The sequence below is a fragment of the Glycine soja genome, chromosome 17 (genome assembly GCF_004193775.1).
Source record: "Glycine soja cultivar W05 chromosome 17, ASM419377v2, whole genome shotgun sequence".
NCBI lineage: Eukaryota > Viridiplantae > Streptophyta > Magnoliopsida > Fabales > Fabaceae > Glycine > Glycine soja.
The window spans coordinates 5,272,102-5,287,479 of NC_041018.1; the positions used below are offsets into that span (position 1 = coordinate 5,272,102).

Sequence of the window (15,378 nt, forward strand, 5' to 3'; positions counted from 1 at the left end):
GTTTTTTTTATAAAGAGAATGGTGTTTTTTTGGGTTTACTAAATTGACAAAAAAATGGTAAAAAATTAAAGTAATATAAAATTAGGATTACTTTAAAATGGAGGGAATAACATGACATGAACCTCTTCGACAGAGATGGATAAAGTTTTTTTTTTTCCTTTCTTCAGTCTATTATTGTCCGATAAAATTTGTATCTATTTTTCTCTTCCTGGATTATACCTTTTTGTTATAATTATAAAGAACATTATGGATCATTTTGTTTAAATTTATTTCTTAAATAAATATTTATTTTAATAAAATAATTAAATTTTTATTTTATAGTGTGTTTGTTTAAACTATCTTTACTTTAAAAAATATTTTTCTAATTATTTTATTTTAAGAAGTAAATTTTTATCTGCTTCTTAAGAAAATGTTTATTTTAAAATTGATTTTTTTTTAAGGTTTACACCTTAAAGTATTGTTATATGTTGCTAAAAAACCTCAAGTAGCTAAATCTTGCAAGATGTAGTTGTTGGACACATTAACGTCATAAAGACACCAATTATTTAATTAACATTGAATGATAAGATAATAGCTAGTCTGAATTTTTTATTTATGATAATTTGCGAAAATGTTGAGTTAAGGGTGTTGTGTCGTTTAGTTTCAATTATTTTAGCATACACTGTACATTCTCTCTCTCTCTTTTTATTTTTTGTTTTTCCTTTTGGAAATTAACATGTCCTTAGTATATGGAGTAAGTTAAAAATTAAAAGAAGCTGTTCTACCGAGGTCGTTTTCTTCTTTAAAGAGATTGTTATTTTTCGGATTCAATGAAGGTCAGTCCATATAAAACCAAGTTGAATTTGTCCACTGAATTTAATGCCAGATATTATTGGGCGGCTGTGGCTTGGGAAGGTTAGGACTCAACCATTTCAATGCATTTAATGCACTTCCTCTTTTAAGCACAAATTACTCATATTTTTGTTTGACAAATGTTTTTTAATATATAATTGAAAGTAAGTAATAACACATCATCTGTATGTATATATATATATAAAAAAAGAGAACAAGAAAAGACCTTTTACTTTTGAATGACCCAAACTTAAGCAATGCCCCCGACATCTTTCGGCCTCCAACTTTTTTTTTTTCGTTAAACTTGGATTAATCAGAACTTTCTGGCAAGGGTCGAGATTCATTGCTATCGAGTTGAAACTGAAAGGCACATATATTTATACATTGAAAGCAAATGCTTGTAAAATTCTAAGTGATTATGTATATATATGGTCAATCACAAAAGCTAACGGGGCTATCGTTTTCATTTTAACAAACATTAAGTCATGCAACAACGTGATTCCAAAGTAGAGTTTTATTGAATCTGAATTTCAAGACAAGAGCTAAACTCATATTGATATCACTTAAATGACTTACACTCATTACTGGTCATAGTATATGCTATTATTTTGAAATAATCTTGCTTAATGTTGAATTTAAAATTTTGTGCAATTACCCAACTAATGAGAAAATATGGTACTAGTCCCTCGTCCCAGTGTAATTTTCGTATAAGAAAAAAAATTATCTTAATATAATTGTTATTTTAATTTTTAATATAATAATAATAATTTTTTTCACTTATGTTTTTTTATATATTAACAATAAACTAAAAAATATATAAGTGAATTAATGATAATGTAAAATTAATTTTTTTAAATTTATTATTTTTTTTATGTAAAATAACTTTAAATGATAATTATTTTAAGATAGAAGAAACAGGAAAATTTTAGATTCTCCTACATTAATTTCCTTACTTTTTAAATATAAAAATATTGAATATTCTTCTAAAACATTAAATATATTAATTTATTTTAAAAATCTTTTATTTAATGGTTTTTTTTACTTTTTTATTTACTGTATTTAAAAAATTTAATGGTTTCTTTGAAAATATTTAAAAGATTTATAAAAAGATACTCCAGTCCGTATATGTCATTACTCTTGAGTATTATTGACTTTATAGTTGTAACTGATTGGAAAAGTTTTTGTTTTTTTTTGGTACATGGAAAAGTTTTTGTTTAATAGCGGGTAAGTAATTAATTAAGGATTAGCTTAAGAAAATAGGTGGCTCTTTTCATGCGGTAATGGTAACTTGCCAAAGGATCACGTAGCCTGGGACTTGAGATAAAGTAAGAGAGAGAGAGAGTAATTTAAGTATGAAAAAGGTGAAAGTGGGGAGATACCTTTTGTAGGTGTTGCGTGTGAAAAGCAGAAAATTGGTTGAAAGGCAAAATTGAAGAGTGAGACAGCAGCAGTTACTATCACATTTCCTAGGCGCGTGAGGGCCCCCACTCTATGTGTCCATTGGGTCTTGGTTCGTGTGGTGAAACTTCCATTACGTGCGTGGTACATTTTTTGTTACAGTTTTATGAAACAAACAAAACCACTATGAGAGAGAAACTAAAAAGCCAGTCAATCCAAACTCGCCAGACCTCAGTCCTCTCTCCTATCATCATCTTTCTTTTTAGTTTTTACATTTCTCTATCCAATCACTGTTATAGAAATATTAATTATTACTACAGTCATTTTTTTAAATAATAATTAAATTACTTAATTGAAAATACTATGAAGAATCTTGAAATATTAAATAATAGGCCAATGGAGAATATAGTATTAATATCCCTGTGGTGTGCAAAAAAGGTGGTTTGGGTTGGTCCATCATAACTAATCTGTTGAGTCGAGACAAATTAGCCTTTAAATTGAATTATAAAAAAATGCAGACAAGAAATATTTAAAGGCAAGTCTTGAATTAATAAAACAGTGATAATAATATTAAAAAAATAAAGATGACACAAAAAGGAGAGCAGATTGCTCTGTCCACAAAGCATTTTTTTTTTTCTTCCAGAAATCCTTGCAGCCGATAGTACTTTCATCCATCCATCAATTCTCCGTTTACTAGAAATTCTCTCTACTTCCGTGTCTCTCTCTCCCCACAATAAAGAAACAATTTCTTTTATATCTTCTTTACCTTGTTCGTCTGTAGTGCACGGATAATTAGAATAGAATAATATTCCTAATTAGTTAAGTTTGGTTGCTTAGTTGATGAAAAAAGGAGGTAGCTTTATATTCACCGCCCCCCTCGGGACAGATTGGTTATTGTTTGACATGGACGGAGAGAGAAGCAGAATGGTGAAGGAAAGGAGGGGATCTGATATTTCCTTTTCGCGTTGAATTCCGAATTCCAAATAGCTCTTTATCCTGAAAGAGAGAAAGCAAGTTAAAAGCAAGCAGGGTAGCTACTACTAGGGTATTGCTTTGTTGATTTTTGTTTGTGTTTGTAAAAAGCTTTGTTTTGATTGTTTTGCCAACCCATCCTCCACCCTTGAAAATGTGAATTTGTCTATATTGAAAGTGTTCTTATCTTATCTCGCCACACACTAATTTCGTTTTCTCCCTCTCCAAGTGTAAGTTTCACACACATTCGTCTCTTTTTTCTCCTCTCCCATAAAGTCAAGCAAGTACCCCCCGCAGAAAGGCAACCCCTCCCTCTCATCAGATTCATATTCATTCTCCTCCCCTTCTCTCTTCTCATTTCTCACTCACCCTTCATTCAATTCAATCCAACCCAAATCCAAGAATCTTCTCTATATTTTTTTTCTTCTTCTTTTTCGCTGGAGCCTCACCAACAGTACACCATTCAATTCTTTCCAGCCGTGAAATGAGAGCCGGACTAAGCACCATCCAGCAAACCCTAACGCCCGAGGCGGCGAGCGTTCTCAACCACTCAATCGCGGAGGCCGGCCGGCGAAACCACGGCCAAACCACTCCGCTCCACGTGGCGGCGACCCTCCTCGCCTCTCCCTCGGGCTTCCTCCGCCAAGCCTGCATAAAATCTCACCCCAATTCCTCTCACCCTCTTCAGTGCAGAGCCTTGGAGCTATGCTTCAGCGTGGCGCTGGAGCGGTTGCCTACTTCTCAGAACACGGGCTCTTCCATGGAGCCGCCAATCTCCAATGCCTTGATGGCGGCCCTGAAGCGGGCCCAGGCCCACCAGCGCCGAGGCTACCCGGAGCAACAGCAGCAGCCACTCCTTGCCGTGAAAGTCGAACTCGAACAGTTAATCATATCCATCCTCGACGATCCCAGCGTGAGCAGGGTCATGAGAGAAGCCAGTTTTTCAAGCCCCGCCGTTAAAGCCACCATCGAACAGTCCCTCAACGCCGTCCCCGCCACCGTTAATTCCGGATTGGGATTCCGGCCAAGCGCGGTGGCTCCGGTGAATTCCGCCCCGGGGCGGAATTTATATCTGAACCCGCGGCTACAACAGCAGGGGAGTGCTGCACAGCACAGGGGCGATGAAGTGAAACGAATTTTGGATATTTTGCATAGGACGAAGAAGAGGAACCCGATCTTGGTCGGGGAATCGGAGCCCGAGGCCGCGATCAAAGAAGTGATAAAAAAAATTGAGAACAAGGAATTGGGAGAAGGGGGTTTCGCGAATGCTCACGTGATTCATTTGGAGAAGGAGCTTCCGAGTGACAAGGCGCAGATACCCGCGAGGCTGCAGGAGTTGGGGGATTTGATTGAGAGCAGGATTGGGAATTCTGGGTGTGGAGGGGTTTTCGTTGACTTGGGTGACTTGAAGTGGCTGGTGGAGCAGCCTGTGGGGTTCGGCGTTGGCGGTGGTTTGGGAAACATGCAGCAACTGACCCTCGCGGAGGCGGGCAGGGCGGCGGTAGCCGAGATAGGGAGGTTGGTGAGCAAGTTCGGTGAGGGTGGCGCTGGGAGGCTTTGGTTGTTAGGTACTGCTACTTGTGAGACTTACTTGAGGTGTCAGGTTTATCATCCTACCATGGAAAATGATTGGGATCTTCAGGCAGTGCCAATTACCTCCAGAGCACCTCTCCCTGGAATCTTTCCCAGGTATTTAGTGATGCATATCATCTTATTCATCACTCAAGGACTTTCATCGAATTTCATCCCTTTTTTTTGTTATTTCAGTCTTGGCAAAATCTTATTTATTTCTCTGGTTATTCTGTTGCAAGATCAAATTAAATTATTAACATTAAAAATTATGGAATTGGCATAGTATTCTTCGTGGAATCAGTTAAACTTGAGATTGCAGTTGGTGGATGAATCTTGTCTGATGTGTGAACTCTGTTTTGCTTCTGTTCTTTTTTCGTTTTTGTTCTCACCACTGGGTTTACTTGAACTCCCACGTATTTTCATTTTGAATGTAGAACGTGTGATGTTTCTGTTTCTGTTGACAGTGTTATAAGACAGGAGGATATTTAGCTTTTTGTCTACCTTAGCACTGTTAGCTTGATTAGGCTCTGATCTGGAACATGGTTATTCTGTCCCTGGCATTTGGTATTATCATTGTGTGACCATTTTATTTACTTGTAAACCAGGCTTGGGACCAATGGTATTCTTGGTACTTCGCTCGAGTCTTTGTTGCCGTTAAAGACCTTGTCCACTACAACAATCCCTTCACTGAGGCGTGCTTCTGAGAACATAGATCCTTCTGCAGTATCAATTTGTTGCCCACAATGTATGCAGAGCTGCGAGCAAGAAGTAGCAGAAATGTTGGAAGAAACTAAGAAATCAGATACTGAGCTCAAATCAGAGGCAGCTAAACCGTCCCTTCCACAGTGGTTACAGAATGCTAAAACTAATAATGATAACGGCAAAGTAATGGATCAGGCTCAGGTGAATTTGATTAAAACAATTAATTACATTGGTTGTTTGGTGGCTTACTTAGAAAATACATGCCTTCTAACTGTTGCTATACTCCTTTGTATTTTAAATAGAACCAAGAAGTGAATGTGAAGAAGAGGACTAAAGAAATACAGAAGAAATGGCACGATTCCTGTTTGAGTTTGCATCCTAAATTTCATCAGCTAAATGTGAGCACAGAGACACTTGTTCCAACTCCTTTGTCAATGACTGGCCTATACAATATGAATTTACTGGGGCGCCAATTCCAACCCAAGATACTGCGGAATAAAAATCTCGGAACCTCTTTGCAATTGAGCTCAAATCCAACGCCAATCCACCCACCAGAGCATGCGGTGAGCCCAAAGCAAATGCCTGTAACAACCGACCTGGTCCTTGGGCAAACAAAGCCAGCTGATGCCGTTCCAGAAGAAACACATAAAGAAGGCATTAATGACTTCTTGAGCTGCCTCTCTTCCGAGTCACAAGACAAGTTCGATGAATTACAGAGCAAAAAGCTGATTGATGCGGACTCTTTCAAGAAGCTCTTGAAAGGCCTGACAGAAAAGGTGTGGTGGCAGCAGGATGCAGCATCAGCAGTGGCCAGCACAGTAACACAATGCAAACTGGGTAATGGAAAAAGACGCTCCAAGGGTGACACGTGGTTACTGTTCGTGGGTCCTGACAGAATTGGCAAGAAGAAAATGGCAGCAGCTCTTTCTGAGCTGGCATCTGGGTCCAACCCAATAATAATACCCCTGGCGCAACGCCGTGGGGATGCAGGAGACTCTGATGCCCCTCATCTCCGTGGAAAAACAGCACTTGATCGAATAGCAGAGGCCATAAGAAGGAACCCACTTTCTGTCATTGTGCTTGAGGACATTGATGAAGCCAACATCCTTCTTCGTGGGAGCATAAGAAGAGCCATGGAACAAGGCCGGTTCCCGGATTCCCACGGCCGTGAAATCAGTCTTGGAAATGTCATGTTTATCCTCACTGCTAATTGGTTGCCGGAGGACTTCAGGTGCCTCTCAAACGAGTCTCTACTGGATGAAGAAAAGCTTGAAAATTTAGCCAAAGGAGGGTGGCAATTACGCATATCAGCAGGTAAGAGAGCATCAAAACGAAGACCTAGTTGGCTATCCGATGAAGACAGGTCCTTGAAGCCTCGTAAAGAGGTGAACTCAGGTGTATCGTTTGATCTTAACGAAGCTGCTGCTGATGCAGCAGAGGACGACAGGGGAGATGGTTCCCTCAATTCAAGTGACTTCACAGTGGAACATGAAGACAACTATCATGATGTAGGAGGGTCACTCTCAGCAGTACCACGTGAGCTGTTGGATTCTGTGGACGATGCCATTGTCTTCAAGCCCTTGAATTTCGATCTCCTTCGCCGGAATTTCTCGTCATCCATCGCAAAGAGGTTCTCCTCGGTGGTCGGGAATGGGGTGTCAATTGAAGTGCAGGGAGAGGCTCTTGACAAGATCACCAGTGGAGTGTGGTTAGGCCAAACCACCATTGATGAGTGGATGGACAAAGTGTTGGTTCCTTGTTTCCACCAACTGAAAAAGAATTTGAATTCAAGCACCCATGACCATGACTCTTCCATGCTGTTTAGGCTCGAAGATGATGGCTACTCCGATCGCCGGGGCTCCCAAGAGTGGCTACCTGCTACTGTGAGAGTGGTGGGAGAATAGTATATTATTCAAACAGTGGTGGTGAATGGTGATATCCGTTTTTGTTGGTGGTAGAAATGTAAATAGAACACTTTGGCATGGAAAAGTCAAAGGCGCGTAGTAGAACCAAGGAAAAACCGTTACAAGGCTCTTGGGGGTGTCAATTTTTTTTCTCTTTAGAAAAAGATTAACTAATTTTTGTGTTATAAACTTTATATTGTTTTCTTTTTTTCCCCTTTTGTAAGAATAGGTATATTTAATTAAACTGAGAATGATCATTATATTAATAAAAGGGAGCATTATTTCCTATTTTTTCCCCTTTCATTCTTTGTCACATTTTATATTCACTCTTTTGGTTAATTCTAATAAATTATATGCAATAGTAATGATTTATTATTTAATAGTTATTAAACTATTGGTTCTGTTGTAGTTGTTGAATGATAGTATGTATGTATTAACCTAATACACAATTGTTTGTGATTTGGTTTAAGTTGATTTAAGGAAATGGATTTCACTTTCAAGAACTTTATTTTTTTTCACTTTTAAAATTAATTTTTTATTGTTATAAAATTTTTAATATAAAATTATCATTAAGATACATTTTTAATTGTGTTTAATTATTTAAAATTATTTTCAGACTTTAAATAAATGAGTAATTGTTGTTTGTTCTATTTATTTTATATATTTTTTGAATGATTATAAAAATATTTCATTTTTACCTCAATTTTATTAAATGTTGCGAACAATTCTTTTTATTATTTCTTTCGTAGAATTTAGAAGCAGAAAATAAAATAAATTTGTATTTGTAAAATTATTTATGAAAAGTATATAAAAAAATGCTACTACGTTTAACTTAGGATGGAAACTGATGGCTACGCCCAGCTAAGGGTAAAGAATAAATAAAGTATAAGGAATCCACCCAGACCCAGTTGCTGAATCATGATTGATTTGAAGGCAGCGGCATCTATAGTTTCGGGCTCTTCTCTGTCTCACGTAAAAGTGTGAAAATAACAGATTCCACCTCACACCTCCACCATATATATATACACGACGTCGTGATGCCTCTTTTATCCCTTTTTTAGGTCTTTCTTGACAATATTTTAATTTTTACATAAAATATTACTAGTATAATAGTATCTCTGATGACAGTTATTTATGAGGTTTTCTAAATTAAGAACTAGATCTCATATTGTTATAAAGTTTTGACGTGACAAGTTTTATATAAAAACCGTTTCTTAACCATTTTAAATAATCGTGAGATAATTGTAGGATTTAATTTAATTTTTCTAAAGATTGCACAATTGAAGACAAAACTTATTAAATACCTTAAAATTGTATCTGACATTGTAGAATCTACTAATAGTGGATTAAGCAATTTCATTATAGTTGCATCACTAAATATGCTCAAGCGATCTTATAGATCAAAAGGTAAATTTGTATGACGTAAAAACTAGAAGAATATTTTTTTTATATACAAAGATTAAAATGAAAATCAGTCATAAATACAAAAACTAATCTTTCAATGTAGATTCAGTAAATAATTAATAGCAATGGTACGTAAAACTCATAAAAGATCTGGCAGAGTTAAGGCATGAGGGTTGAGACAATATTAAAGTCAGAAAAAACATATAGTATGATCTTTTTGTAAGACTTAGTTGAGCGGTGTTATAAAGGAAGGTAGCGAAACATGAATGATGAAGACAAGTACACATAATAGAAAGAGCGGGAATGGCACCATCTATCGCATCATATCACACATGTTTCATCTAATTCATACTTGCTAGTTACTAACCAATGTCTATTAGTTGATGAACAATGGGTGCCAATTATTATTGGTAGCGTAGAAACAGAGCATGTAGTACCAAACAGACAGCCCTACCGACAAACAAATGAATGTTTAACGTATTTCCTTATCAATTAAAAAGAAACCTTGATGGTAAAGAATGTTTGTTCCTAGCTATACCGTTATGTGGTGGTATGCGTCATTATCAAATTTGTTTCAAAAGAAAAGGCCAACCAACCAAGAAGATACCAATGAAGAAAGAAAGAAATAAAAGGCCGGCGATGAGTTGTACATTGAAAAAAACCTGTTACGGATTGAGTCTCCACCTCAAGCCAGTTTTCAACGCTACGTAAGGCCATTAATGCATGACTTTATTGGTTGTAGTTTTGGGGAAGTTGGTCTACGCTTCCACCAAAGTGCAAGTGATCACCAAAACAAGACAAGTGATGCTTGGTGCATACTTCACATTCATTCATTCAATTCCTAGTTGCCCATTTTTGACTCTATCCTTCTCCTTTAAGACTTCTAACCTTGCATGTGTTCTCATTTATTTTCATTCCCCCTCTCTTCATTATATGTTTCGTCTTTTTTCTCACGCTTCTCTCTCTCGATCTCTATCCAATTTGTTCAACCCCCGGATCTTCCAACCCTGTCCTTTCTATGACCATTTTCGATTCAATCTTGTCCCTTATATTCCCCAAGATTTTTCCTGATCACTGTCGCGGGTATGTGTTCATATCATACTATATCTTTTCCTAACTATAATTAATCTAATCACTTGTCACTAGATATAAGATTTTAATAGACTGATTTGACTAACAGGTGTTGGGTTTGGCAGAAAAAACTAGTTCCTCACAATGTGACAAATAAAAGTTCAAAATTTAATTAAAGAAATACTCAATTTTGAAGTCTAACAATGTCTTGATCAAGATTATTTTCAAATAAAAATACTTAATTATATGAGAGACAATGGATTAATTAGTTCTTGTACACTTTTTCTTACCCCTAATATAAGTGTTCATATCAACTGGTATTGGATCTAATCAACTAGCTTTTCCTAACCATAATTAATCTAATCACTATTGTTAGATATAAGATTTAATGGATTGATTTGATCAACTGGTATTGGATCTAGCAGAAAAAATTATTTTCTCACGACGTGACATTAACAAAGTTTATTTTCACCTAAAGAAATATTCACTTTTAATGTCTAATGGTGTTTTTAATAAGATTATTTCCAAAGAAAGATGCTTATGACAAAAAAAATGAATCAATTAATACTTGTTTTAGTGCCGCCAATGGAAAGTTTAGATGTAGAAAATTTTAGAGGAAAAATAGACAAAAAAAAAAGAGGATATAATTTTATGAGTAACTATATAATATATACATAGATAATATAAACTTTTTTTCAGTCACTCGATCATAAATAACTATAAACAATTTTGTTGGTAGTGTAATCAATCATAAAAATGTTATTTACACAAAATTTATAATTGAAAAAAAGATTAAAAAAAACAAATACAAAAGTGTAAGATATAATAAATGTGGATGCGATGAAAAGATACACAAGAAAATTATTGTATGCAATACGAGACATTTAAACGAGCTTAAGAAACCAACAAATATTTCTGATTAAGTTGGAGTGCAAAATTTATTAAATCAATAATGTGTAGAAATTCAACTTAAATTTTATTTATTAATTAAAAGAGTTATATAATATTTGCATGATGGAAAATAGGGTAAAAGTGCACTTTGACTAATGTGATGGATGCTTTAATTAAAGTTAAAGTATATCTATTAGATTACCGATACACTGCATTCAGTTGAGAAATTAATGATTATGACTGTGCTTGGGAACTAATTACGTTCAACATAATTGGTGTCTTTCAAAAATAACGAAGGAATTACTTCTGCTTTTGGTGCCTCAGGATGCGCAAATGGCCGAGTTTAGACATATTGGAATTCGTGCCACCAAGGTTTTAACTGGAAAACAAACATACAATATATTGTTTAAAAAGAAAAAAGAAACCAAAATGATGGATTTTCCATATTTGCATGGGACAATTAGATAGCTAGTAGGTGAAATGAATTAATACTAGCCATTTTAGTCGAAAAGAATTTCTTTTATTTATTTTTGTTTGTTTTCTTCGTCTTCTCATATACGCGGTGGCTGGTACTAAAGACTAAATAATTATCTATATTTAACCTTTAACCACCGAGATGAAAATTTGAAATTTAAACTTTGTCTTATATGACAAAAAAACCTGTTTTGTTAATACTGCTGTTTTTTTTTCAGATTTTAGATAATATGATTAAGGAGTAAAAATAAAAAAATGAGATTTTTTTTTTATTTTACCATCGAAGACGGTATAGATAATTTCAACTTAACAAGTGAAATATCAAACTTGAATCTGAATGTTAAAATATATATATATATATATATATATATATATATATATATATATATATATATATATATGATCTAATCCATCTCAATAAATATTATCTATCAGGAAAGACACACGTTTGTAAAAGAAATATTACTAATGCATTGTTAATAAACTTGTTATTTAATGGTCCTTTTATTGTCATTTTCAAAATAATTATCAACCAAACTATTTAAAATGTTCCACTTTTACTTTAAAATCAGTTCTTTATCAAGCACAAGATAAATGCTTATATAACTAAAATTTATAATAATAAATACTTTTAAATATATAATTATATTATAATTAAAATTCATAATAAATAAATAGTTTTAAATATATAATTTATATTTTAAATTTGTGATAAATAATTAATATTATGATACAAATTTATTTTTAGCTATTCATAATTTCTTTTAAAAAAATATGGAAATTCAATTTAAATATAAAGATGAAAAAGATTAATTGAAAGACATATATAAAGGGTTAAAAGAAATCTTTGCAAACATTATTGTTGAATAAAAATTCCTAAAAATAATTTTTAAAAACACTTTCATTTTAAATAATTATTCTAATTTACAGACAAATAAGATAATGTTAATAGTTTAGTGTGTAGTTGAGAACCTCCCCCTCATCATAATTTTTTCACAGCCAAAAATGTCATTTTCGTTGGTGAACAGATAATTTCCCATGTAACTTAAGGAGGGGTTCGTTGCATGTGTCCCTATATGTCCTCCTTCAACAACAAAAGTGGGGTTTGGAATCTGAATTTGAAATTATGGTGTAGCTTTGGATCACAAATTAATGCCATCCAAATTCAGAAGAAGAAACCAGGCTTATGCGAGAGAGACATGTGGAAAGAATAATGGTGTGACCCACTAATTTAATATCTATTTTCTCTTAATAAATTTCCGGTCATGTTAAGCATCTTAAGTGTATTGATAAAAGATATAGATAATTTTTATTAGAAAAAAGATAAAGATAATTTTAAGGATTAAATCAATTATATTAATTCTTCTGATTATTTATTTAATGGTAAATGTCAGTGACCTGGATTAAGAAATAAAGTTGATTTTTTATTATTAAAAAATATTTATTATATTGCAAGTTTTTATTATTAAAAAACATTCTCTAAGTTTTTTTTTTTTTACAAGCATTCGTAGTTCTTCAAGTTTTAGAAGTTATGATTTACATTTTCAATTAGGAATTTAACTGCTCAATATGATTTGCGTTCTTGGATATGGTAAGCAACAAGTAATACACAATGTTTATATTTTTTTTTTATCATTCATACACAACGTTGGTATTGAAGATTAATTAATATATAATGATTTTATAATGTGAAGATATTAATAAATTGCATTGTTATGATTTATATCGAAAAAATTATAATGTTAAAAATTTTCATGAAATAATTTTATTTCAAAATCTATAGTCGGATAAAGGTTTTTATCAGATAGATCATATTTTAAAAATCTTATATCAATTTAAAATTATTTAATACTCTATTTTCATAGATCAAAAGTAATGTAACGCATAGTTCTAAAATATTTTTAAAAAAAGTACTCTTTATATATATGACTGTAATTGTTTAATTTTCATAAAATTTGACTCAAACAGTAAAGATATTATATAGTTATAAAATAATTGATAAAAATCACATTTTATTTGGAAAAAAATAATGTTGTAAGTTTATATATGAAAATAAGAATCATTTTATCATATTCTTATTATTATTGTTTAAGTTTTACGTAATTTAGCACAAATAATTAAGATATCAAATAATTAAAACTGAAAGTCAAATCGGTTAAATAAAAAAATATTTATTTCATTGTCTTTAATATCTCACTTGTCAAAATATGCAAAGAAAACAATAAAATTTAAGCTTAAAACTGTATTTAAAATATCTAAACTTCCTGTTACTAGGTCTATCATTCAATAGACACGGTAGGCCAGTTGTCATAGATATTTCATTTTTACTAACAAATGTTAATTGTTATTAATTTTTATCAGTAGAAAAATCAAACCTATGATTTTTCCTTTTTTTAATCATTTATATCTTTACTAATCACCAATGTGATGTGAGATGGATAACATGAGAGACAAACACGGGTAAGAATGTAATTAAGATTAATTATTAATGAATTTTAACTAGTGCATTAGAAAAACAGCACTACTAAGTTTATGGAGTGGCGTAGTCATCCATCCAAAAAGAGAATAATAGTTAATCAAATGGAAAGCTACCTTTGATTTTGTGTAGATGCAGAAAATTCGAAGAGAAAAGGCAGTGTGGTGTCGTATTCTCCCAACCCACACAACTTTACAACTTTATAACTTTATACTCTTGTCGAATGAAAACAAGTTCTCAACGACTCTCCTCTTCAAATCTCCCCCATTTCCTGCTTCACAACCCCTTTTATTCTAACCTACAACACCAACACCATTCATACATATTTAATTAGTTAGTGACGCATGGGAAACGTATTGGAAAAATTTTTCTTTCTTTATTCATCAACAATTATCGGTCAAAGGATATCTTTTTATGTAAATTTTATATATAATATATTCATCAATGTCATTCTAGTTGAAGTGATTAATTTCTTTTTTTTTTAAAAAAATTAATCCATGGTCGTGACATCATGTGAAGCTCACATAAAAAACAAGCACATACGTATATAGTGGCAAAAAGAGAATCTTCAATCTTAACAAAGTTTAAACAAATTAGCATATCGAATGAATAAGCTAAATTGACAAGAAAAGGTGTTGGCAGGCCTACTTCATGGAACTTAAAAAAATATTATTTTTAATTTTAAGACAAAAAGTATAGTATATATTTTTTAACTTTAAGACAAATGTACTTGGAGGAATAATCAAATATGTTACCAAAATAATTTTTTTTTCTATACTGAGTTTGAAGCTTTTCAAATGAAAAATCAAGCATAATCCATGGTCGTTGAACTTTATTTATTTATTTGGTTTGGATGTATGACTTGATGCATGCTTTTGGATTAAAATTCATGAACCTAAGTTTGAACCAAAAGTGTGTTAGAAACTTAAAGTTTGCAAAAAAAAAAAAAAAAAAAGTTTACACAACGTGTTTTGTGTTTGAATATTTCTTTATTCAAAAGTAGGTTTGATGAAATGAAATTTATTGAAATAATACTTATCAAAAGTATTTTTAAGTATGTAAATACTAAAAAGGACATACAATTTATAATGTAATACTACTAAATATGAACTAGTAATATATATATATATATATATATATATATATATATATATATATATATATATATTAAAAAAATACATACAGTAGTAGTCCAACAGAGAATTTGACTTGTAGAGGCAAAACATAATCCTTGTTGTTTAACCTAAATTTTGATAGATCAACCAAAGATACAGAGCCAATATATGTTTCAGAAGTGTTTACATCAGAATCTACAGCACTGTATGCAATTGTCAATATATAAAAAAGCTACTTCCATGTCAAGACATCGTGGGAGACAGAAGTGACGGATCCAATTTTTTTTCCAGTGAGATAAAAAATAACCAAATATTTTTTCAATAAAAAATAGATAAGTTTTATTAAAAATGATAATAAAAAATTGAAAAAGATAAAACGAGTAAAATTAATATTAATTTATTCTCTCTTTTATTTATAACTTTATATCGGTTTGAATCCGTTCATCGGGCACGCCTCCTCAAAAAGGAACAAACTATCCTTAGAAGTTCAGAAAGATTCATTATATATATCGTCTTCACTTTTCACCATGAAAGGGCACATATAAGATTATCGGAATCCGAAGTAGTC

General features: G+C 32.6%; 1 protein-coding gene across 1 annotated transcript; it reads left to right on the top strand.

Annotated features, from left to right (window-relative positions):
• The first annotated feature begins 3,029 nt into the window (after positions 1 to 3,029).
• LOC114393956 (protein SUPPRESSOR OF MAX2 1-like) lies at positions 3,030 to 7,667 on the top strand. The gene is made up of 3 exons (XM_028355475.1): positions 3,030 to 4,890; positions 5,379 to 5,676; positions 5,778 to 7,667. Exons 1-3 carry the CDS (start codon positions 3,686 to 3,688, stop codon positions 7,377 to 7,379), a joined length of 3,105 nt encoding a protein of 1,034 aa, XP_028211276.1. The 5' UTR covers positions 3,030 to 3,685; the 3' UTR covers positions 7,380 to 7,667.
• Positions 7,668 to 15,378: the final 7,711 nt, after the last annotated feature.